This window comes from Myotis myotis, unplaced genomic scaffold, assembly GCF_014108235.1.
Source record: "Myotis myotis isolate mMyoMyo1 unplaced genomic scaffold, mMyoMyo1.p scaffold_m19_p_6, whole genome shotgun sequence".
NCBI lineage: Eukaryota > Metazoa > Chordata > Mammalia > Chiroptera > Vespertilionidae > Myotis > Myotis myotis.
In genome coordinates, this window is record NW_023416368.1 from 98,326,373 (window position 1) to 98,351,208 (window position 24,836).

Below are 24,836 nucleotides of genomic sequence, written 5' to 3' on the forward strand. Positions count from 1 at the left end.
TCGGGTTGAGGGCTCCATCACCAGTAGGGGGCGTGCAGGAGGCAGCCGATCAATGAGTCTCTCTCATCGTTGATGTTTCTCTCTCTCTCTCCCTCTCCCTTCCTCTCTGAAATCAATAAAAATATTTTTTAAATTTTATTTTAATGCTTAAAGTATTACAAAGAATAGTACATATGTTTCCTTTTTTCCCCATTGACCTTCCCCCGGCCTCCCCTACCCCCAGTCTCTTGCGTTCATTGTTTATGCTTATATGCATGCATATAAGTCCTTCAGTTGATCTCTTACCTTCCTCCCCCAACCCTCCCCAGCCTTCCCGCTATAGTTTGACAGTCTGTTCTATGCTTCTCTGCCTCTGTATCTATCTTTTTGTTCATCTGATTGTAATGTTCTTTATTATACATAAATGAGTGAGATCATGTGGTATTTTAATAAAAATATTTTTTTTAAATAAAATAAATTGGGTGATGGGCGTATGAGGGTTCAGTATATTGTTCTCTCTAGTTTTGTGTATTTTTTAAAATTTTCCATTAAGTCACAGCCCACTCCCACTTAATGTGTCCCCCTTCTCCAGGAAGTCTAACCTACCCTTCCCTCTCTTGCTTCCATTAATATTCTGTCCTGCCTTCATAGCTTCTTCATCACATCCAGCTGGTGGGAACAGAACTGTCTTATTTATCTTCTTATCCCCTGTGCCTAGTGCCCTGCCTAGTATAGTAAAAACCTAGTGCATAGCTGACTTTACCATTATTTTGTGCACAGTGTCTGGCACATAGTATAATCTCAGTGAGTGAGTCTGCATGAACCCCCAGGGCAACTCCCTTTATAGGGCAATCATTGATATTAGCTGGATGAGTGGAACTTTAGATCATCTTACTCAGGATCTTCATTATGCAGGTCGGGAAAGCAAGGAGTCTTGTGCCACAGCCATTTATTGATAACCTACTTTGTTTTCATGTTTATCGGCAATCTTTTGAGCCTCATGGCTTCCCAAATAGGTTTTTTTTTTTGTAGCAAAGAGAATATACAAACTGTGTGCAAAATGCAAGAAGCAATCTATTTAGCAGTTTTGTTTCTCAGTATAAAATGTAAATTTATCCTTTCTGCTTTATAATCATACTAGAGGCCCGGTGCACAAAAATTTGTGCACGGGAGCGGGGGTGGGGGAGTATCCCTCAGCCCCACTTGTGCCCTCTCACAGTCTGGGACCCCTCGGGAGATAACAACCTGCTGGCTCAGGCCCACTCCCGGGTGGCAGAGGGCAGGCCCAATCCCTAGGTGCCTGCCCCGCAGCCCCTGCTCGGGCTCAGATCAGGGCCGATTGGGGAGTTGGGGCGCCGCCCCCTGTCATGCACAGAGCAGGGTGGATCAGGAGGTTGCGATGCCACCCTCAGTCACGCTCAGGGTAGGGCCGATTGGGAGGTTGGGGGTCCGCCCCCTGTCACATTCAAGTCAGGGTCGATGGGGAGGTTGCGGCGCCACCCCGTCACGCACAGAGCAGAGCAGATCAGGGGGTTGTGGCGCCACCCCTGTCACATACAGAGCCGGCCAATCAGGGGGTTGGGGTGCTGCCCCCTGTCACGCACAGAGCAGGGCCCATCAGGGGGGTTGGGGCTCCGTACCCTGTCACACACAGAGCAGGGCCCATCAAGGGGTTGGGGAGATCCCCCTGCCATGCGCAGAGCAGGGCAGATCAGGAAGTTGCGATGCCACCCTAAGTCACGCTCAGGGTAGGGCCGATTGGGGGTTGGGGCGCCACCCCCTGTCACACTCAAGGCAGGGCCGATGGGGAGGTTGCGGCTCCACCCTGTCACACACAGAGCAGGGCCAATCAGGGGGTTGGGGCACCTTCCCCTTTCACGAACAGAGCAGGGCGGATAGGGAGGTTGTGACCCCGCCCTCTGTCACACACAGAGCCACAGGGCGATCAGGGGGTTTGGGCGCTGCCCCCTGTCACGCTGCTCCAGGGGCCAGGAGGCCTCGCAGCTCCGCTGATCCCGGTGCTGGGAGGCCTTGAGGCTCCGCTGATACTGGTGCTGGGAGGCCTCGCGGCTCCGCTTGACACAGGGGCAGTGAGGCCTCGCGGCTTCCACTGATCCCGGTGCCGGGAGGCATATTACCCTTTTACTATATAGGATAGAGGCCTGGTGCACGGGTGGAGGCCTGCTGGTTTGCCCTGAAGGGTGTCCTGGATCAGGGTGGGGGTCCCCACTGGGGTGCCTGGCCAGCCTGAGTGAGGGGATGATGGCTGTTTGCAGCTGGTCACACCCCCTTCAGGGTGGGGGTCCCCACTGGGGTGCCTGGCCAGTCTGGGTGAGGGGCTGAGGGCCGTTTTCAGGCTGGCGGGTGACTGAAGCTCCCAACCTCTCTTTTATTTCTTTTTTCTTTTTTATTCTGTGATTTATTTACCTTCTATGGCTGTCACTGGAGCTGAGAGCCGTCTTTAGCTCTGAGGCTCAACTCCAGCTCTGAGACCTCGGCTGCTGAAAGCAGGGATCTGGGTTTGTTTGGGTTCTATAATTTTAACACTGTTGCAATCCTGCTGGCTGAAGCCGGGCTGACTGAAAGCAGGTTTCTGGGGTTTTGTTTAGCTTCTATATTTGTAACAATGTTTCTTAGAGTTGCAGCTGAGAGGCCGGCAGCAGCAGGCGGGGAACCTGGCTTCCTCCGTCACTGGAGCAAGCAAGCCTCCCTGTTCGCGTCAGCTGCCTGGCTGCGGGCCGCCATCTTGGTTGGCAGTTAATTTGCTTATCTCCCTGATTAGCCAATGGGAAGGGTAGCAAAGTTACGTCTAATTACCATGTTTCTCTTTTATTAGATAGGACTAGTGTCCCGGCGCATGGGAGCGGGGTGTTCCTCAGCCCAGCCTGCACCCTCTCCAATCTCGGACCCTTTGGGGGATGTCGACTGCTGGTTTAGGTCTGATCCCAGGATGTCTGACAGGCCTGATCCCAGGATGTCCGACTGTCGGGATCAGGCCTAAACCGGCAGTTGGACATCCCTCTCACAATCCTGGACCGCTGTCTCCTAACTGCTCACCTGCGTGCCTGCCTGATTGCCCCTAACTGCTTCAGCCTGCCAGCCTGACCGCCACCTAACAGCTCCCCTGCCGACCTGATTGACACATAACTACTTCCCTGCTGGCCTGATCATCCCCAACTGCCCTCCCCTGCTGGCCAGATCACCCCCAAGGCCTTTATTAGTATAGATATGACCCTTCACAGAAAATTTCACTAACCCTGCTTTACAATAAGGGATTGATGATTGAATCATTGGGGCCAGGCACCAAGATTTCCTTTCTTTGAATAGTGGAGGGAATAATTGTCTTTAAGTTGCCCTGAACATCAAATGAGATAATGACTTAGAAAACATAAAAGCACCATATAAAGACAACTGTCTTTTTCATGTACTGAAAAGATAATAAAGTGGTAAAATGAAAAACACTATTTTTATTCTCCCTCTTCCTTCCTTTATAGCCTTTATTTAAACTTTGAAATTTAGAAAAATTTCACTCCTATTTTCATTTATTTACACTCAATGTTATTTTGTATTAGTTTCAGGTTTTATATTAGTTACAGAATAGTGGTTAGGTAATCATATACTTTACAAAGTGTTCCCTGATATTTCCAGTACCCACCTGGCTTCATACCATCATTACAACACTATTGACTCTATTCCGTATTTAAGTGACAATAGGCTTATAGGTTCTTTCCAATCTTTCTTTTGTGTTGCTTGCCCTTCCTTTTCTTTCTCATGTCTTCCCTCATTTTCTTTATAAAGTATCTCAATTGGCCCTCAAAGCTCAGTGAAGGCACTGGGACACGCTTAACACATTTTACAGAGCAGGAAACTGAGACCAATTCCAGTTGGCTGTGGAACTAACTGGACTCCTTGCGCAGGAGCCCTCACAGCCGGCTCTCCACCTTTCCTAAGGAACAGCCGCGGGGCAAACAAAACAAACCTCCCCGTGAGGCTTCCAAACCTCATTCTCCAGCTCCTCTTCACCATGGATGCTCCACATTCTTTCCTCTCCCCCGCCCCACCCCATTCTTTACTGCCCCCCCATTCTGGGGAGCAGGTGGTAGGCTTGCACTCACCGTGCAGGTGTGCACCCCCATGGGGCGGGGCGAGAACTGGGGGCTGGGCGAACGCAGGCTTGTTTTGGGGCCAAGGTGAGAGCAGGAATCCTGGCCTCACCAAACCGCAGCAATGGGGTACCCAGCAGTGCGGCGCTCCTCCACTGAGGTGGCGCCGCCCCCTACCTCCGCCTCAGGGCTGCGAGTCCGCGCCCCTCCGCTGGGCGTCCTTCCACGCCTGCAGTCATTGCCTCTTGTTTCCCGCCTATTGGGGCCACTACAGAACCTCGCTCTCCGCAGGCGAGGCACATATCCGCCCGCCAGCACCCTGCCCAGGCCTGAGCCCCCTCCAGTGCACCCCACCTTGGCGCCACTCTGCACCTTGGCCCGCCCGCCTCCTGGCCAGCTGCTTCCCGGAAGCCAAAGCCATGGTGTTTGCCCAGGATCCGCCTGTGCGCGTGCCTGCAGACTCCATGGCCGCGGCTCCTGGCGGCTGCTTTGCCAAAGGTTCCTCTACCTTCTGGCTCTCTCCTCAGACCCCTGGGAGCTTGGCTCCTGCGGCCCCCGCTCTACTCGGCTCTCCTGCGGCCCACCTGTCAGGACGCTGCTGGGGCGCAGCATGGTTCTGGGGCAGGGGCTGGGTTGTGGGGAGCAGCTCCAGTAAAGTTTAGTAAACCCCAGGCCCCCAGCCCCTCCTTGAGCTGAGCCCAGGGCAGGCTGCGGGCCTGGGTCCGAACACTACGGCGGCAGAGCGGCAGAGAGGCGAGGATGCATGGGCCTGCCAGAGTGGGCAGGTCATGCCTTTCTGCTCGCTCGCCCCCCGCGTCCTGGCCCCGTCCACACTGCCACAATCAGCCCGCAGGAGTGGGTGGGTTGTGCCTCGCTGCTTGGCCCGGCGGCTCCCAGCCGGTCTGTGTTAGGCCCGCTGGAGTGGCTTGGGGCTGCTGGGTGCCGGGCTCCCCTGTGTGTCTGTGTCTCCAATCCAGCCCCCAGCAGCCCCAGCACCGAGGTGGCAGGGCTTGGGGCTGCTGGGGCCTGACGGGAGACATAAACACACAGGACCTCCCTTAGGCTTCCTGCCAGGAGTCATCAGACTTCGCTCGTGGCTTGGAGCCTATGTATGCAAATTAGCCGCCATCTTTGTTGGTGGTTAATTTGCATATCACTCTGATTAGCCAATGGGAGGCATAGCGACGGTACAGTCAATGTTTGTCTATTATTAGATAGGATAGGAAGAGATTGTGTAAAACATATGGCCAAGCTTTTTATTTAAAAAATGTGAGTTACAGCCCTGATCAGTTTGGCTCAGTGGATAGAGCATCGGCCTGAGGACTGAAGGGTCCCAGGTTCGATTCCAGCCAAGGGCATGTACCTTGGTTGTGGGCACATCCCCAGTAGGGAGTGTGCAGGAGGCAGCTGACCGATGTTTCTCTCTCATCGATGTTTCTAACTCTCTATCCCTCTCCCCTCCTCTCTGTAAAAAATCAATAAAATATATTTTTTTTTAAAAATGTGAGTTACATGCTCCAGTGACACCAACTGTGGTCTTCCCAGTTGATAAGGTGCTGTAATTATGTAAAATACAGCCATTGGGGAAAACTGGAAAAATATCTTTCAGGCAAATGGAAAGGAAAAGAAAGCTGGGGTAGCAATACTTATATCGGACAAAATAGACCTCAAAGTGAAGGCCATAACAAGAGATAAGGAAGGCCACTTCATAATACTAAAGGGATCAATACAACAAGAAGATATAACCCTGGTAAACATATATGCACCCAATGCAGGAGCACCCAAATTCATAAAAAAGCTCCTGGAAGATATCAAAGGAGAGATCGACAACAATACAATCGTAGTAGGGGACTTTAATACACCACTGACAGCACTGGATAAGTCCTCTAGACAAACAATCAGCAAAGATACAGCAATCCTAAATGACTCACTAGATCAGATGGACTTAATAGACATCTTCAGAACACTTCACCCGAAAGCCAGGGAATATACATTCTCTCAAATGCTCATAAGACATATTCAAAAATAGACCATATATTGGGTCACAAGCAAAGTATCCCCAAATTCAAGAAAATTGAAATCATAAAAAGCGTCTTCGCAGACCACGATGGCATAATATTAGAAATAAACTACAATAAAAACAACCCAAAATACTCAAACACCTGGAAGCTGAATAGCATGCTATTAAATATTGATTGGGTTACCAATGAAATCAAAGAAGAAATTCGAAACATCCTGGAAAATAATGACATTGAAAACACAACAATCCAAAACCTATGGGACACAATGAAAGCAGTACTGAGAGGGAAGTTTATAGCTCTACAGGCCTATCTCAAAAAACAAGAAAAAATGGTAGTAAATCATCTAACTCTACAACCCAAAGAATTAGAAAGAGAGCAACAAGAAAACCCCGGAGTGAGCAGAAGGAAGGAGATAATAAAGATTAGAGCAGAAATAAATGACATAGAGACCAAAAAAACAATACAGAAAATCAATGAAACCAAGAGCTGGTTCTTTGAAAGGATAAACAAGATTGACAAACCTCTAGCCAGACTCACCAAGAAGCAAAGAGAGAGGACCCAAATAAACAAAATCAGAAACGATAGAGGCGAAATAACAACAGACCCCACAGAAATACAAATGATTGTTAAAAAATACTATGGACAGCTCTACTCCAACAAACTAGACAACCTGGAGGAAATGGACAAATTCCTAGAAAAATACAACATTCCAAAACTCAATCAGGAAGAATCTAAAAATCTCAACAGGCCAATAACTATGGAAGAAATTGAAGCAGTCATCAAAAAGCTTCCAGCAAACAAAAGCCCAGGACCAGACGGCTTCACAGGGGAGTTTTACCAAACATTCAAGGAAGAACTAAAACCTATCCTCCTCAGACTACTACAAAAAATTCAAGAGGAAGGAACACTTCCAAGCTCATTCTATGAAGCCAGCATCACCCTAATACCAAAACCAGGTAAAGACAACACAATGAAAGAGAATTACAGGCCAATATCCCTCATGAACATAGATGCCAAAATCCTCAACAAAATCTTAGCAAATTGGATCCAGCAGTACATCAGAAAGATCATACACCATGACCAAGTAGGATTTATCCCAGGGATGCAAGGATGGTACAATATCCGCAAATCAATAAACGTGATACATCACATAAACAAATTGAAAGAAAAAAACCACATGGTCATATCAACTGATGCAGAAAAAGCATTTGACAAAATTCAACACCCATTTTTGATAAAAGCTCTCAGCAAGGTGGGAGTAGAAGGATCATACCTCAACATAATAAAAGCCATATATGACAGGCCCACAGCCAACATCATACTCAATGGACAAAAACTAACACCATTTCCCCTAAGAACAGGAACAAGACAGGGATGCCCCCTCTCACCACTCCTGTTCAACATAGTACTGGAAGTGTTAGCCATTGCAATTTGGCAAGAAGAAGAAATAAAAGGCATCCAAATTAGAAAAGAGGAAGTAAAACTGTCCTTATTTGCAGACGACATGATATTATACATACAAAACCCTAGAGACTCCATCAAAAAGCTACTGGACTTAATACATGAATTTGGCAATGTAGCAGGATACAAAATTAACCCCAAGAAATCCAAGGCATTTCTATACACCAATAGTGAACTTTCAGAAAGAGAGATTATAAAAACAATCCCGTTTACCATCGCACCAAAAAAATTAAGCTACCTAGGAATAAACTTAACTAAAGAGGTAAAAGACCTCTACTCAGAAAACTACAGGACGTTGAAAAAAGATATAGAGGAAGACATAAACAGATGGAAGAACATACCATGTTCATGGATTCGTAGAATCAACATCATTAAAATGTCCATACTACCCAAAGCAATCTATAAATTCAACGCACTTCCCATTAAAATACCAACGGCATACTTCAGAGATCTAGAACGAACTCTCCAAAAATTCATCTGGAATAAAAAAAGACCCCGAATACCTGCAGCAATCCTGAAAAAGACCAAAGTAGGTGGGATCTCAATACCAGATATCAAGTTGTATTACAAAGCCACTGTTCTCAAAACTGCCTGGTACTGGCACAAGAATAGGCATATAGATGAATGGAATAGAATAGAGAGCCCAGAAATCGGCCCGAACCAATATGCTCAATTAATATTTGACAAGGAGGCAAGAACATAACAATGGAGCCAAGATAGTCTCTTCAATAAATGGTGTTGGGAAAATTGGACAGATATATGCAATAAAATGAAACTAGACCACCAACTTACACCATACACAAAAATAAACTCAAAATGGATAAAGGACTTAAATGTACGACAGGAAACCATAAAAATTCTAGAAGAATCCAAAGGCAACAAAATCTCAGACATATGCCGAAGCAATTTCTTCACTGATACAGCTCCTAGGGCACTTGAAACTAAAGAGAAAATGAACAAATGGGACTACATCATAATAAAAAGCTTCTGCACAGCAAAAGAAACCATCAACAAAACAACGAGAAAACCCACTGTGTGGGAAAACATATTTGCCAATGTCATATCTGATAAGGGCCTAATCTCCAAAATTTATAGGGAACTCATACAACTTAACAAAAGGAAGATAAACAATCCAATCAAAAAATGGGCAAAGGACCTAAATAGACACCTTTCAAAAGAGGACATTCAGAAAGCCAAGAGACATATGAAAACATGCTCAAAGTCACTAATCATCCGAGAGATGCAAATCAAAACAACAATGAGGTACCATCTCACACCTGTCAGACTGGCTATCATCAACAAATCAACAAACGACAAGTGCTGGAGAGGATGTGGAGAAAAAGGAACACTTGTGCACTGCTGGTGGGAATGCAGACTGGTGCAGCCACTATGGAAGACAGTATGGAGTTTCCTTAAAAAACTGAAAATGGAACTCCCATTTGACCCTGTGATCCCACTTCTAGGAATATATCCCAAGAAACCAGAAACACCAATCAGAAAGGATATATGCACCCCTATGTTCATAGCAGCACAATTCACCACAGCTAAGATCTGGAAACAGCCTAAGTGCCCATCAGTAGATGAATGGATTAGAAAACTGTGGTACATCTACACGATGGAATACTATGCTGCTCTAAAAAGGAAGGAACTCTTACCATTTGCAACGTCATGGATGGAACTGGAGAGCATTATGCTAAGTGAAATAAGCCAGTCAGTGAAGGAAAAATACCACATGATCTCACTCATTCATGGATAATAGAGACCATTATAAACTTTTGAACAATAATAGATACAGAGGCAGAGCTGCCTCAAACAGATTGTCAAACTGCAGCAGGAAGGCCGGGGAGGGTTGGGGGGCAGGAGGTAGGGGGGTAAGAGATCAACTAAAGGACTTGTATGCATGCATATAAGCATAACCAGTGGACATAAGACATTGGGGGATAGGGGAGGCTAGGGGACTGTCTAGGGCGGGGGGATAAAATGGACACATATGTAATACCCTTTGTAATACTTTAAGCAATAAAAAAAAAAAAGAAAAGTGAGTTACATGCTCCAGTGACACCAACTGTGGTCTTCCCAGTTGATAAGGTGCTGTAATTATGTAAAATACAGCCATTGGGGAAAACTGGGTGAAGAGTAACAGGAGACCTCTCTATAATCTCTTTGCAACTTCCTATGAATCTATAATACTTTTTTTTCCCCCTTACCTAAGGATATGTTCCATTTATTTTAGAGAGAGGAAGGGAGAGAAAGAGAGAGAGAAAAACATCAACTGATTGCCTCCTATACATGCCAAACTGGAGATGCAACCCACAACCTAGGTATGTGCCTAGAATTGAACCTACAACCTTTATTTATTTTACTAGAGGCCCGGTGCACAAAAATTTGTGCACTCGGGAGGGTCCCTCAGCCTGGCCTGTGCCCTCTCGCAGTCTGGGACCCCTCAGGGGATGACCACCTGCTGGCTTAGGCCCGCTCCCCGGGGATTGGGCTTAAGCTGGCAGTCAGACATCCCTCTGGCATCCCGGGAGCCCTCGGGGGATGTCCACTTGCCAGTGGGGAGCAGGCCTAGCTGCAGTCGGACATCCTTAGTGCTGCTGAGGAGGTGGGAGAGGCTCCCACCACCACCACTGTACTAGCAGCCGTCAGCCTGGCTCATGGCTGAGCAGAGCTTCCCCTGTGGGAGCACACTGACCACCAGAGCGCAGCTCCTGCATTGAGCGTCTGCCCCCTGGTGGTCAGTGTGTGTCATAGTGATTCCCAGTCACTCTGCTGTTAGGGTCAATTTGCATATTACCCTTTTATTATATAGGATAGAAGCCTGGTGCATGGGTGGGACTGGCTGGTTTGAAGGGTGTCCCGGATCAGGGTGGGGGTCCCGCTGGGGTGTCTGGACAGCCTGGATGAGGTGCTGAGGGCCGTTTTCATGCTGGCCACACACCCTTCAGGGAGGGGGGGGGGTCCTGCTGGGGTGCCTGGCCAGCCTGAGTGAGGGGCTGATGGCTGTTTTCAGGCTGGCCACAGCTCCTTCAGGGTGGGGCTCCTCGCTGGGGTGCCTGGCCAGCCTGGGTGAGGGGCTGATGGCTGTTTGCACCCAAGCTCCCAGTGGAGGCTGGCTAGAAGCAGGTATCTGGGATTTATTTATCTTCTATAGTTGAAACTTTGTTGCCTTTTGCGGAGGCCACAGCCGGCCAGGGCAGGCAGGAAGCTTGGCTTTCTCTATTGCCGGGGCAACCAAGCCTGCTTGCTCCAGCTCTGTGGCTGCCGGCTGCCATCTTGATTGGGTTAATTTGCATATAGTTGCTCTGATTGGCTGGTGGGCGTGGCTTGGATGTGGCGAAGGTACGGTCAATTTGCATCTTTGTCTTTTATTAGTGTAGCTTTTTCATTTTTTTTGGTGCATGGGACACCTTAACCAGCTGAGCTACCTGGCCAGGGCGTGAATCTGTAATTCTTTAAAAACAAAAAGTTTTAAAAGGTGACAGTAAAATGTGTAGGCACCAAACTAAAGTTTTCTGGAAAAGGCAGTTCTCAGGAATACACTATTTTTGGTGTATCCTTATAGGCAATTCACTGGCAAGCACTAGTGCTTGCAGATCTCTTTAGTGCTCCCCATGCTCCTAAGTCATTTAGGTACCAAACTAGTAAGATAAATCATGTCTTTAAAAGGGGACTCTATAGTAGCAGATTATAGATCTGTGATAATTTTTCTTTAAATAGTTTACAAAGAAATGTTTGTGACACTGGTATAGGGGGTTTCCTCATAACACAGCCTGTTTTTCTGCTAAGGACACCTTGATGGAGCTCTTTGTGCTAGGGGAGGTGCTTTTTGTCTTATAGTTTGAAGCTCTGACTCACTCCGTGCTGCTCCCAGAATCCTCTTTTAGCTTCCCAGGTGGAAGTGGGATTAAACGGAGCCTCACCTCAGTCTGACCAGGGGCGGGCAGGGCTGTGGGCATCAGCAGCAGATCCTCCTCAGTCCTCAGAAAATCTCATGGAGTCTCTGACATCCATCAGCTATAAAACAAGAGCAGTGGCACCCAGCCTTAGGGTGCCTTTGTCGGTGGACTAAGTTTCCGAAACACATTGGGGAACAGTAAGTACAGGTGCAAAGTGCTCAGCAAGGCACACTGGGAAGTCAGGACTTGTCCCAAATCCGTGTCTTATTAAAGTTGCTACTTGACTTGGATTTTCAGGATTTTTCCTCAAATCATTGAAACCTTGAAAGTTACATAAAAATAGACTCACTTTACCTAACGGGGATCTTCTCCTACACAGGGTTCCTGAGGATCCTGAGTGTGTGTGCAGTGTGCTAGAAGAGCTCAGGAGCAAAGGAAAAGCCAGCGTGGTATTAGGCTGAAATTTCCAATAGTTAACCATTGTTACCTTAAAAAGATATGATTTTCTCCCTTTTGGCCTATATTTTGAGGAGTTCCAATGAGCCACACCACTGGTGTGGTTGGAGAGTTGGTAGGGAGTTACACTCGTGCCAGAGCCAGAAGGACGGCAGAGCTGAGCCCAGAACCATAGACCTGAGGGCAACAAGGTGCCATGGAAGTGCTTTTGGCAAGAGTGAGCGGATCAGATTTGCCCTTCAGCATGAGCTCTGTGACCATAGTGTGGAACACAGATGAAGGTAGACTAGCTTTAGACAAGGTTAGAATAATTCCAGTCAGTTAAATTGGTGCTAGGGAAAGGAGAGAAGCATGTGGATTCAAGAAATGCTAAAGAGGTGGACTCAATAGGGGTAGGATACTGACTGGGTGCAGAGACTAGAGGAGGAAGGGCAAGAGTGGCTTCCTGGTTTCCAGTTTGTTTTAGTGGGTCGATAGTCATGACATTGTCCGAGGCAGGAACGGAGAAAAGGCAAATAGGACTAGGGAGACACTGCTTCAGGTTTGTACAGATTTAGCCTTAAGTATCTGTGTACCCCCTGGTAGAGCACACCGGGTAGGTAGTTGGACAGACAGGAGTCTGGAGCTCTTAAACGTGGTTAGGTTAGAGATAACACATTCATTCACAAATATTTATGGAGTGCTAGGCACTGTTCTAGGGACTGGGGTATCTGCTTTTCATTCTAATTGGGGGGAGCCATGCCCATTCAAATGAGTGCCTCCGGTGGGGTGATTAACAAGAAAATAGGATAGACTGAAACTGTGGGCAAACCGATAAGGCCCGTTTGAAATGAATAAAACTAAAAAAAAAAGACCATACCCTTTAATGTAATGATGTTTACTTTGAATTTATATTAGTTCACACAAACACTCCATCCATGCTTTTGTTCCGGCCCTCCGGTCCAGTTTAAGAACCCATTGTGGCCCTCGAGGCAAAAAGTTTGCCCACCCTTGGGATAGAGAGTGACTGTGGGGAAGGAGTAGGTAGGTATTCAGAGAATGACTCTGAAGAGAAGAGCTACCCCTGAGAAGACAAAGGGAAAAGGTATTCTGGCCCTGGCTGGTGGTGGTCAGTGGCCCACACAACTGAAGGGTCTCGGGTTTGATTCCCAGTCGAGGGTTCATACCTGGATTGCAGATTTGATCCCCAGCCCTGGTCAGGGTGTGTGCAGGAGGCAAAGATGTGTCTCTCTCACATGGATGTTTCCCTTTCCTCTCTTCTCTTCCCTCCCCTCCCTCCTCCCTTTCACTTTCTAAAACAGTTAGTGGGAAAAATACCCTCAGGTGAGGATAAACAAGCAAACAAACATCAATTCTGGGCAAAGGCCCTGAGGCAGAATGAGCAGGTGCATTGGAGGAACTGAAAGAAGGCCAGTGTGACTGGGGCGGGGGGTGGTGCACCTTAGGGAGGCCCATGAAAGAGGCCAGAGGGGAGGGAGGGCTGGTGGATCGGCACTTGGTCCCTAGGAAGCTGGGTTTATTCTGAGTGTGATGTTCAGTCATAGGAATTTGAGACGGGAATGGATGAGGTCAACGGTAGTGTGTGCATAGTGAAGAGAGGAGAGGTCTCTGATATTTATTTGAAAGGGAGACCTACACCTACCTTAAATGAGTCTGAGAAGAAACAACCATAAAAGTAGAAGAGAAAGAAAGATAATGTAAAGAAATATAAGGAAAGAGCTTTAAAGATGGAGGGAATTATTAAGAGGCAGATGGACAGAAAGGGAGAGGGAAAGACTAAAAATGTAGGCTGCGTTTAACATCATGAAGATCATTCTGGCCTTGGAGAAAGCAGTCCTCCTAAACCCTCCCTTTCTTCGCCCACATCCAACATCCAGTCAGTTCCAGAGGATAGAAGCCACGTGGTTTTGGACTAACATGCAGCTGGGGAGCGGGGGCTTTTGGCTGATAGGAGGATGACAGAAGAGGGAGGAGGGAAAGTGAATGCCTATGAGAAGGGGCAGGGAGCACTGGTGGCTGCCCTTCGTGGCTGACAGCATGTAAGGAGCATGGATGAGAGAGCCACCCTTGTCTTAACCAGCTGCCTCTGTTCGTTAACTCGGAGTGAAAGAGGATAGGGGTTATCATTTGGGGGAGTTTGACTACAGAGCACCCTGGAATTTCAGTGGTGGATGGTGGAAGAGAGGAAGTAGAGGACTGTTATGTAAGCCTAGTAGGTCAAGCAGGGTGTCAGGATGTTGATTTAATGTCCACAACATGTGGCAACTCCAGCTTGACTGGGAGCAGCATTGATATGTTGGGGCCCCTCTTTCTGAATAGAAGATGGTGGGTGGCACAGGTGAGGGTGGGAGTCAAGCCTTCAGGGTTCATTGCTGCAAGCCTGGCTGGGTGAGCATGTGGGGCCTCCCGTTTACTGTCAGGCATGCAGCATTCTTCAGCAAAACCCGCTTGTGAAGGAAACAAGCACCAGATGGTTTTATCCCAGAACTGGATCCTCCTGGAGCCCTGTGCAGGGGAGTGGCCTCCCCCCGGAGACCACTTGATAGTTAAGACAGGAACCTCTGAGCTGAGCACCCAGAAATACCACATTATGCTGAAGCAAGCATGTGCATTTGTACATGCCAGCCATGTACAAATGCTTTTTGTCTTATAGTTTGAAGCTCTGACTCACTCCGTGCTGCTCCCAGAATTCTCTTTTAATCCCTCTTACATGCCAGCCATGTACTTACAAGTGATTACTGTGTTCGTTCTTATGTAATCTGTTCGGGCCATTTTCCCATCTCTTATGAATTCCTGGAGATGAGGCTCTGTTGTTCACTCACCTTGCCTCTCTGCAGTGCCCTGCACATATCAGGCACTCCTGCATATGCACACGGCTTAAAAATCCGCCGGCTTTCCCCTTCCACCATTTGAAGACACAGCAAGGTGCGGAACCAAGCAGTGGATTGTCACCAGACAACAAATCTGCCTTGATCTTAGACTTCCCAACCCCCAGAACTTAGACAAATAACTGTCTATCCCAACCGTGGGCAAACTACGGCCCACGGACCGGATCTGGCCCGTTTGAAATGAATAAAACTAAAAAAAAAAAAAAAAAAAAAAAAAAAAAAAAATCCGCCAGGTCACCACTTTCCCTCTCCCTTTCTGTCCATCTGCATCATTGCAGTCAAGTTCTGAGAGGGGTTGAGACAATGGCGTGGTGTTTCCTTTGGGTAAATGCAATTCATATTGCAAAATTAAGTTGTTGCTTTGGAACTTGTCTGCATCTGTTTGCATGTGGATATTGAAAGAAGGAGTGGTAGCTTTTATAATTGTTAGGGCAAAAAAGGATTCTGTTTCTAATCTGGGGCAACCAGCTGACTCATCAAGCGCCTTGACCTTTTAGGTTTCCATCTTCCTCCTTAGGAAAATGGAAAACTGAGCAGGTTTACAGACAGCCCAAACACGACACTGAGGAACAAATGATTTTTCATAAAGAAAACTAGCCCTAGCTGGTTTGGCTCAGTGAATAAGAGCATCAGCCTGCAGACTGAAGGGCCCTGGGTTGAATTCCGGTCAAGGGCACATGCCTGGTTGCGGGCTTGATCCCAAGTAGGCAACGTGCAGGAGGCAGCCAATCAATGATTCTCATCATTGATGTCTCTCTCTCTCTCTCTCTCTCCCTCTCCCTTCCTCACTGAAATCAATAAAAATATATTTTAAAAAAATAAAACAATAGAAAGAATAAAAATTCAAGAAAAATTAACAACCCGTTTTGATTTCCTTCTGACATTAAATGAGTATAAATTTACCATCCCCAAAGGAAACTTTTCAAACAGTGGATCTTATAAAGGCTCCATTTTAGGAGTATGGCTTCTTTCCTCCTCTCACCACTAGGTGGCAGCATGAAGCAGAGGAAACTACAAAAAAAGTAAAGTGAAAAGAATGTAAACAGAGGGTTTGGCTGCATGCTTGAGATTTGGTCTTAGAATCATGTTTTCTTACTCTTCCCTACAGTTTCATTTATCAAACATTACTAGGTTTTTCGGAGCTAATTTAAGTACATAGATATCAATTTAAAGAAGTACTCAGCCGGGATTTTAGAGCAATATAGAATTGGCTTTAACAGTTAAGAAATTAAGAAAATCTTGAAGTGGGGGGGGAAGGAATGGGAGCATTAGAATGGGGATTCGTAGATTTAGAAAATTGCCCTTCTTTTTTTCTTACTCCTTGTGCATTAGTGCCTAGTGAGTAGTTTACTGCTAAGAGCTGGTGTCCACGGTGTTGCCTTGGATAGGAACCCAGGTTACGATACTCCTGCACTCTCTCCTAGGGCAGATGTGGTAGGTCATTATGGCCCTTCTCTGCAGCTGGAAAACAACAGCACATCCTACTGTCTGACTCCTCTGAAATCTGTTTAAAGATAATAGTGAAATTTGTTATTTGGAACTTTGTAAATAGCTCAGTATAGTCAGTGGGAAGGAACCATGGAATTAGGTAGGGTGGGGGGTGAAGGACAAAAATGTAACAAGAGTAAACATAGTAAAGGAGCAGCCAGTGTTTAGAGGCTAAGTTTAGGCACCTCTGTTAGTGGAAGAGTCCTGTCCTGACAGCTGAAAATGAGACTGGGGAAATAGTAGGAAGACACTTACTACCTTCTCTCCTCCTCATCCTACTTCCTGAAATTCCAGCCCCTGCATTGTCAGAGTGCTTACAGCTCTACTGCTTGCATAAGCCATTCATCTTATTCTGGAGCCATGTCCCTGCATGTCCTATATCCTAGAAGACTGGGAGCCCATGAGGAGAGGGGACCACCCTATTTGTCTTGATAGTCCATAGTACTTGTTCCTGGCACAAGGCAGACTCTTTATAAATGAGTAGTTGAATTAATTTAGTTGAGGATATGGGGAAGCAAGAGTATCAGTGCAGACAGGCCCGTCTGTGACCAGATGGTCTTGATAAGACATAGGGTTTGTGAAGGCTGGTGACTGGGTGCAGGGGATTAGAAGATGCTCATGTTTGGCAGGGAGGAGAGTGGGAGAAAAGTGGGAGAAAAGGGGTGGGGCTGAGCAAAGCTCTAGAAAGGCTGGGAAGGGCATTAGCACTGGCCCGTGCAACAAGGTGGAGCCTGTGCTGGTGGCCAGCCCGCACCAAGCCTGAGAAAGAGCCTGTGCTGCCAGGACCCCTGTCCTAGCCAAACAGCTTAAACACAAAAAGGGATGTGTTTGTTCCCATAGGTGGAAAGGCCAGTATAGGGCTGGGGAATGGCTGGTCTCTGGTATAATTAGATCCAGACTCACATGATGCCCTCAGAACATATATGTATCCTCTGGCTCTTTATCCTCTGTTCCACTGTTGGGCACACCCTCACCCTGAATGACTGAGCAGCATCAAGCTTGTGTCTTGCAAAAGTCCAGGGACTGACCCATCGACTAACTGGGTTGCTTTCCCACAGCTGAGTTAGTGGTCCTGACTCAGGCGAGGCCCCAGGACCCGGAAATGGGAGGAGGGGTTCCCAGAGTGGGGAGTGTAAACTGGCTAGGCAAAATCATTAGGAGAGCACAGCAGGGCTGCAGGTCCCTAGTTTGAGTCACCCTGAGAAGCAGAGGGCCTTTTACATGTTGCTGTGCACATAATCACTCTTTTCCATGTTTTTTAGCATCTCCATGACACAGTGAAGAGGAGTCTCGATAGTACCACCTCCCCACAGAATGGCGGTCAGCAGAATGGCTATGGAGACCTCTTTTCTGGGCACAAGAAGACCCGCCGGGAGGCTCCCATGGGAGTAGGTGTCTCTTCCAATGGCCTGCCTCCAGCCTCCCCCCTCAGTCAGCCCGAGGAGCCCGGTGCAGAGGCCCTGCAGGCCGGTGGGAAGCACTCGCTGGGACTGGACTCCATGAGCAAGAAGTGTCTGGCAGATTCGCACCTCCACCTGAATGGAGGCAGCAACCCCAGTGAGTCATTTCCTCTGAGCCTGAATAAAGAGCTGAAGCAGGAGCCTGTCGATGATCTGCCTTGCATGATCACAGGGGCCGGAGGCTCCATATCCCAAAGCAACCTCATGCCTGACCTCAACCTGAACGAGCAGGAGTGGAAGGAGCTCATCGAGGAGCTGAACAGGTCGGTGCCCGATGAAGACATGAAGGATCTGTTCACTGAGGATTTTGAGGAGAAGAAGGACCCAGAGTCCTCTGGTTCTGCCACACAGCCCCCCTTGGCACAGGACATTAATATTAAGACAGAATTCTCTCCAGCAGCCTTTGAACAAGAACAGTTAGGCTCTCCACAAGTGAGGACTGGGTCTGTAGGACAGACCTTTATGGGTCCTTCATCCGGGCCTGTGAGCACAGATGCATCCAGCCTAGGGGGCTCTCAGCCTCTGTTCCACACCTCTGGTCAGCCCAGGGCAGAAAATCCCAGTCCCAACCTGATGCCGGCATCAGCCCAGGCCCAGAATGCACAAAGAGCCATCTCTAGTGTGGTGTTGCCTAGCCAGGGCCCAGGAGTGGCCTCAGAGCTGTCCTCTGCCCACCAGCTCCAGCAGATCGCCGCCAAGCAGAAACGTGAGCAGATGCTCCAGAATGCACAGCAGCCTGCCCCAGCACCAGCACCAGGCCAGATGTCCACCTGGCAGCAGACGGGCTCCTCCCACAGTCCCTTAAATGTTCCTTACACCATGGAGAAGCCTGCCAGCCCTCCCAGCTACAAGCAGGAGTTCACCAACTCCAAACTGCTCATGATGCCCAATGTGAACAAGAGCGCCCCTCGTCCCGGAGGCCCCTACCTCCAGCCCAGCCATGGAAACCTGCTGAGTCACCAGCCACCAAGTAACTTGAGCCAGAACACCATGACTAACCAAGGGTCGATGCTGGACTATGGCAACACCAAGCCCCTTTCTCATTACAAAGCGGACTGTGGGCAAGGCAGCCCTGGGGTTGGTCAGAGCAAGACATCCCTGATGGCTTATCTTCCCCAGCAGCTCCCTCATCTGAGCAATGAGCAGAACTCTTTGTTTCTGATGAAACCAAAGCCGGGAAATATGCCCTTCCGATCTCTGGTTCCACCCAGCCAGGTGAGCCTATGGCTTTGCTCTCTTACTCTGCATCCCTGTAATTACCAGGTCCCTGGGGAGCAAAGAGAAGGAGGGAGGGAGCCACTGCGGTTGTCCTTTTGATCCTGGACACCAAATGGGTCCAGGCCGCCTGTCACTACTTGAGCCAAATTAAGCAGAGACAGGGTTGAATCATATAATGCCGGCAGTATGGAGAGAGCAGCAGGTCACCCTGTAAATTCTCTAACCCCTCCTACCAGCCGGCTGATTATATAGGGACTAGTGGCCCAGTGCACAAAATTCATGCGGGGTGGCGGGGGGGGGGGGGGGGTTGTCCCTCAGCCCGGCCTGCACCCTCTCCAATCTGGCTGGGACCTCTCGGGGTCGGACATCCCTCTCGCAATCTGGGACCGTTGACTCCTAACTGCTCACCTACCTGCCTGCCAGGTCGCTCCTAACCGCTCTGCCTGTTGGCCTGCTCGCCCCCAATTCCCCCCGCCCAGCCTGGTCACCCCCAACTGCCCTCCCCTGCCGGCCTCATGGCCCCCAACTGCCCCCTCTCCCCGCTGGCCTGCTCGCCCCCAACTGGCCCCCAATCCCACTGGCCTGATCACCCCCAACTGCCCTTCCCTCCTGGCCTGATCGCTCCTAACCACCTCTGCCTCGTCCCCACCACCATGGCTTTGTCTGAAAGGACCTCCAGAAGGTCTCCTGGTCTAATTAGCATATTACTCTTTTATTAGTATAGGTAAGGAAGAAAGCTGCATGCCAAGGGGAAGGGGCAGGATAAGGGCTGCAGGGTCTGTGGTCCATGTGTCTCCTTCCAGGTCTTAAAATCCCATGACAAGGTAGTTAATTTTCAGTGGTGTTAAAACCCAGCTCCTGCCAGTTCCTGGGACTAGAGAATGGTCAGCATTCCTGAGGCAAATTCCCGGAGAGGGGCCAGGGGCCAGGCAGAGCAACAAAATCAAATCTCATCCTGTCCTTTGTCTGTTCTCAAAATGCATTTTCTTTCCTGAGCACTGGCCCCGTCTGGGCCCCAAGGTGTCTCATCTTTTTACAGCTCTGTTTTTCTTCTTGCAGCACATCCTCATTTCCCAGGGTCTGTAAGAAAACCTCTTATCTGTAGTCAGTAAGGTGAATAATCATTAAACAGCTGTGATCCTATTCCTATTACATGCCCTCTCCCCTATCACTTAGACTCCTTGGGAGTGAAAATTGATCAAGCAAACCTAGGTTGAGTCTTTTTATATTTTTTTAAAATATTTTTTTTATTGATTTCAGAGAGGAAGGGAGAGGGACAGAGAGATAGAAACATCAATGATGAGTGGAATCATTGATTGGCTGTCTCCTGCACAACTCCCACTGGGGATTGGCTCCACAACCTGGGCATGTGCCCTGGCCAGGCCTGGGTTGAGTCTTAATAAACAAAAATAGGGTAAAATTCCTTTGGTTTTAACTATACACATTTTTGAGGCATCACCTGCACTTAGTCTTGTGTTTCTTTTATGCTACACAAAGTAATTTGTGGCTGGATTTTGCAGGTAAAGTTCAGCCTTAATATGCTTCTTAGAGGCTTCTTCTTTTTAACCACTTTTCAGATCTCTTTGTTCAAAATATTTTATTAAGTTTTAGTAAGCTTATAACCTTTTAGGTGAGTACTGCTTTCTAACATCTCTGAGTTCCATGGTGCTTTATTCCTTATGCACAAGCCTAGCAGAACCACCTGGCTCTGTGGGGGAGGATGGTCATGTGCCAGTGCTGTCATGGTCACGATTTACGTTTCTGCTCTGCTCAGTTATGTTCTAAGATGCCTCCTCTCTGGGAGCCTTCTGATGGCTGGACCTCAGACAGGAGCAGATGTCCCTGGCTTCCTCCAAGACAGGTTGCGCACACTTCCTTTGCTCACTCCACAGTGTGTCCTGGGCTGTTTTCCACATCTGCACATCAGACCCATTGAAACTTTTTAACAGTTGTATGACAACAGTTGTGTAACGTGCGTTGTCTCCTGTTCTTCACTACTGTAGGCAAGCCTGCAGTGAATACTTTTATGTGTGCCTTTGTGTATTTGTAGCTGGTAACAGATTGACATGCTCACTGGGCACAGTGCATTTGGGAAGTAATTTTTTCATTATGTATTTTTCATAAGCCATAAAAATATTCATAAGCATTGGCACATTATAAACCTGCAAAAAAATAGTCCCCCCAAAAGAGAAAGTTATATACCAGATATTCATTGCATGTTTATATCTAATAGCCCAAAACTAGAAGCAGTTTAAGCATCTTTCAACAGGAGCATGCATGTGTAAATGTTGAAACTTCCACTTATGTCAGCCATTAAACTGCTGCATAGCCACTAGCAAGCAGCAACCTTAAGAAAGAGTGGCGCCCTAACCGGTTTGGCTCAGTGGATAGAGCGTCGGCCTGCGGACTCAAGGGTCCCAAGTTCGATTCCGGTCAAGGGCATGTACCTTGGTTGTGGGCACATCCCCAGTGGCGGGTGTGCAGGAGGCAGCTGATTGATGTTTCTCTCTCATCGGTGTTTCTAACTCTCTATCCTTCTCCCTTCCTCTCTGTAAAAAATCAATAAAATATATTAAAAAAAAAAAAAAAGAAAGAAAGAATGGGACAGTGATGACTGTCATTTTAGTAGCACTTTGCACCTCAGCGTCTTGTAGCCTGTGAGCTTCTGCAGATTGGGGTAAGGAAATTACATCAGAATCTGTCTGCTCTAAGATTAGAATCTTGTACAGATTAAGTATATAAATGAATAAGGACTAGAAAGGAGCTCAAGAAGTTGAACTTGTCTAAATAATAATTGCTTTTTGCCTTTTTCCTTTTTTGAGTTAAATTTCCCCTCGTTATTTTAAAATGTAAGTAGTGATGTTGCAATAACATTGTGATAACCTTTGACATGACTTTCACTTTTGGTCCATGTATTAATTGAAAATATTCATTAAAGTTCTCAATACTTAGTATTTTTTAAGCATAAGAATTTGACAAAATCCAAGCAGTCTCTTCCCAGAAAAATGTTGTATACAAGTGGGCAGACAAAACAATTTCGGGCAGTTCAGGGACAGCCCCATCACCAGTAACCCAAGGTTTGCAAACCCAGAATATGGTATGTCTTCCTCACCCAAAGCCCCTCTGAGCGCTCCTCCTTGGGGCCCACCTGCACTTGTGCATCCCGGTGAGTAAAGGTGTATAAGCTATACTTGCTTACAGAAGCTATTGCAAACCTATGAGCTTAAGTGTAAAATCACACCCTTGCCCCTGGCAAATCATAGGAAGCAAAGCTAGCAAGCTGCTAGTAACTGTGCATTACTGGGCCTGGAGACTCAGGTGTTTGCTATCTTGGTCTCTGGCCCAGCCCTGTAGGGTTGCTGCACTGTAGTCATCTGCAGGGAGCTAGGCTCGCATCAGATGGAGCTCCTCTGTCCTGATCAGGGCTTACAGACTTTACCGTGTCCCACCTGACTCGGGAACCCCCTTCTCTGTGTTGACAGGAGCAGAACCCTCCCAACGTCCCTGTGCCAGCCCAAGCCTCCAGCGTGGGGACCCAGCCGCCCACTGTGTCAGTGGCCAGCACTCACAGCAGCACCCCCTATCTCAGTGGCCAGCAGCAGGCAGCTGTAATGAAGCAGCATCAGTTGCTTTTGGATCAACAAAAACAGAGGGAGCAGCAGCAAAAGCATTTGCACCAACAGCAGTTTTTGCAAAGGCAGCAGCACCTTCTGGCAGAGCAGGTAAAGAAAAGTGGGAGAAAACCGTCCCCGTCCCCGCCTCTCCCCCACATCTCATCCTGCCTCCCAAGGCACTGCAGTGGCCACGAGCTCAGCGGGGTGCCATGTGAATGTGCTCGGTGCATGTTTGGTATTAGAGTGCTTTGCCCTTTTAAACCCCTTTCTGTGAGTGGCATTTCTCAGACAGTGGTGACCTGTGTCAGAAGCAGCTTTTATGTCATTTAGTGGGGATTAATGAAGGCAGAATCTGTGGCTAAAACTATATGTGTTTGGGACAGTTTTCCATATCCTTTGTTGGCAGCTGCCAATGCACTGAGCTTCCCAGTCCGTCAGTTTACTGTGGGCCAAGCTTGATTGTAAATGTAGAGTTTGTGATAGGTCAAGAGTGTGAAGCAGGGAAGTGAAGACCTGCCTGAGGTCCTGGGGTTGAAGAGTCAGGACCAACAAGCTCCCTCTAAGTCCTACAGTTCATCCACTTGGTCACCAAGTAAAGTGTGAAGGTGCCAAGGTTCTCAGGATTTTAAATTACATCTTTAAGACTTAAGAGAAGCCCTGGCTGGGTTTTTCAATGGTTAGAACATCAGCCCATAGATCAAAGCGTTGCAGATTCGATTCCCAGTCAAGGGCACGTACCTCGGTTGCAGTTTCCTCCCTGGCCTTGGTCGGGGCATGTGCAGGAGTCAGCCAGTCAATGTTTTGTTTTGTTTTCTCTCTCTCCCTCCTCCTTCCTTCCACTCTCTAAAAATAAATGGAAAAATATGCTCGGATGAGGATTAAAAAAAAAAAAAAAAACATAAGAGAAGAACTAGCCATCCAGTAGTTCAAGTTGATTGAGAATGACTTTGAAACCCACATCACTACCTCGGTTCTGCTGTTTTTTAAATAACAGCTTTATACATGACACACAAGTAACTCATTTAAAGTGAATAATCCCATAGTTTTTAGTATATTCAGAGTTATGCAATAATCACTACAGTTTTGGAACATTTTATCACCTAAAAAGAAAACCTACCCAGCTGGCATGGCTCAATGGTTGAGCATCAACCTATGAACCAAGAGATCATGGTGTGATTCCTGATCAGGGCATGTGCCGGGGTTTCTCTCCCTCTCCCTTCCTCTCTGAAATCAATAATAATATATTTTTTATTTTTTTTCAAAATATATTTTTTTAAGTATATTTTGATTGATTTCAGAGAGGAAGTATGAGGGACAGAGAGATAGAAACATCCATGATGAGAGAGAATCATTGATTGGCTGCCTCCTGCAAGTCCCCCACTGGGAATCAAGCCCACAACCAGGGCATGTGCCCTTGAACGGAATCGAACCTGGGACCTTTCAGTTTGCAGGCCGGCACTCTATCCACTGAGCCAAACCAGCTAGGGCAATAATAATATATTTTTTTAAAAAGAAACCCTAAACCCTAATTTCATTAAAACTTATTTCCTGAACAAGGACTGATCCAGAGACAGAGAGGAATTGATTGAACTGTCGGGCCTTGGAGGGAAGGTAGGGGAGGGTGGGGGTAAAGGGGAGAGATAACCAAAGGACTTATATGCAAGCATATAGGCCTAACCAATGGACACAGACAACAGGGGGGGGGGGGGGGGGGTTTAAGGGCATGAGCGGGTGGGGGGATAATGTGGGGATAAGGACACATGTAATATCTTAATCAATAAAAAATATATTAAAAAAAAAAAAGTTATTTCCCCCATCTTCCAGGCCTAGGCAACCACTAATCTACTTTCTATAGTTTTTCCTATTTGTGAATATTTCATGTAAGAGGATTCAAGGTTCAACCTTGTTGTAGCATGTATCATTATTTTCCTGCTTTTTATGACTGAATAATATTTTGTTGTATGAATATGTCATATTTTATGGATCAGTTTATCTGTTGGTACAGTTGGGTTGTTTCCTGAACTTTTTGTGGACATAGGTTTTCAGCTCTCTGAGTGTATATCTAGGGATGGAATTGCTGGGTCCTATGGTAACTCTTGTGTTTACCTTTTGAAGAATTGCCAGACTGTTCTACAAAGTAGCTACACCATTTTACATGCCCACAGAGTGTATGAAGGTGCCGGTTTCTCCACATCTCCCCCACACTTGTCTTTTTTATTCTAGCCACCTGTGCATGTGCAGTGGCACAC

General features: G+C 47.4%; 1 protein-coding gene across 3 annotated transcripts in view; it reads left to right on the forward strand.

Moving 5' to 3' along the window:
• The window catches only part of MAML1 (mastermind like transcriptional coactivator 1), a 66,860-nt gene that overhangs the window by 34,868 nt on the left and 7,156 nt on the right, over nt 1-24,836 (forward strand). For 2 of the 3 annotated variants that reach the window (XM_036312517.1, XM_036312519.1), the window contains exons 2-3: nt 17,558-18,970; nt 22,456-22,695. In XM_036312517.1, coding sequence (XP_036168410.1) covers nt 17,558-18,970; nt 22,456-22,695 — 1,653 coding nt within the window. The remainder of the gene's footprint in view (nt 1-17,557; nt 18,971-22,455; nt 22,696-24,836) is intronic. The other variant, XM_036312518.1, reaches the window with a different exon arrangement.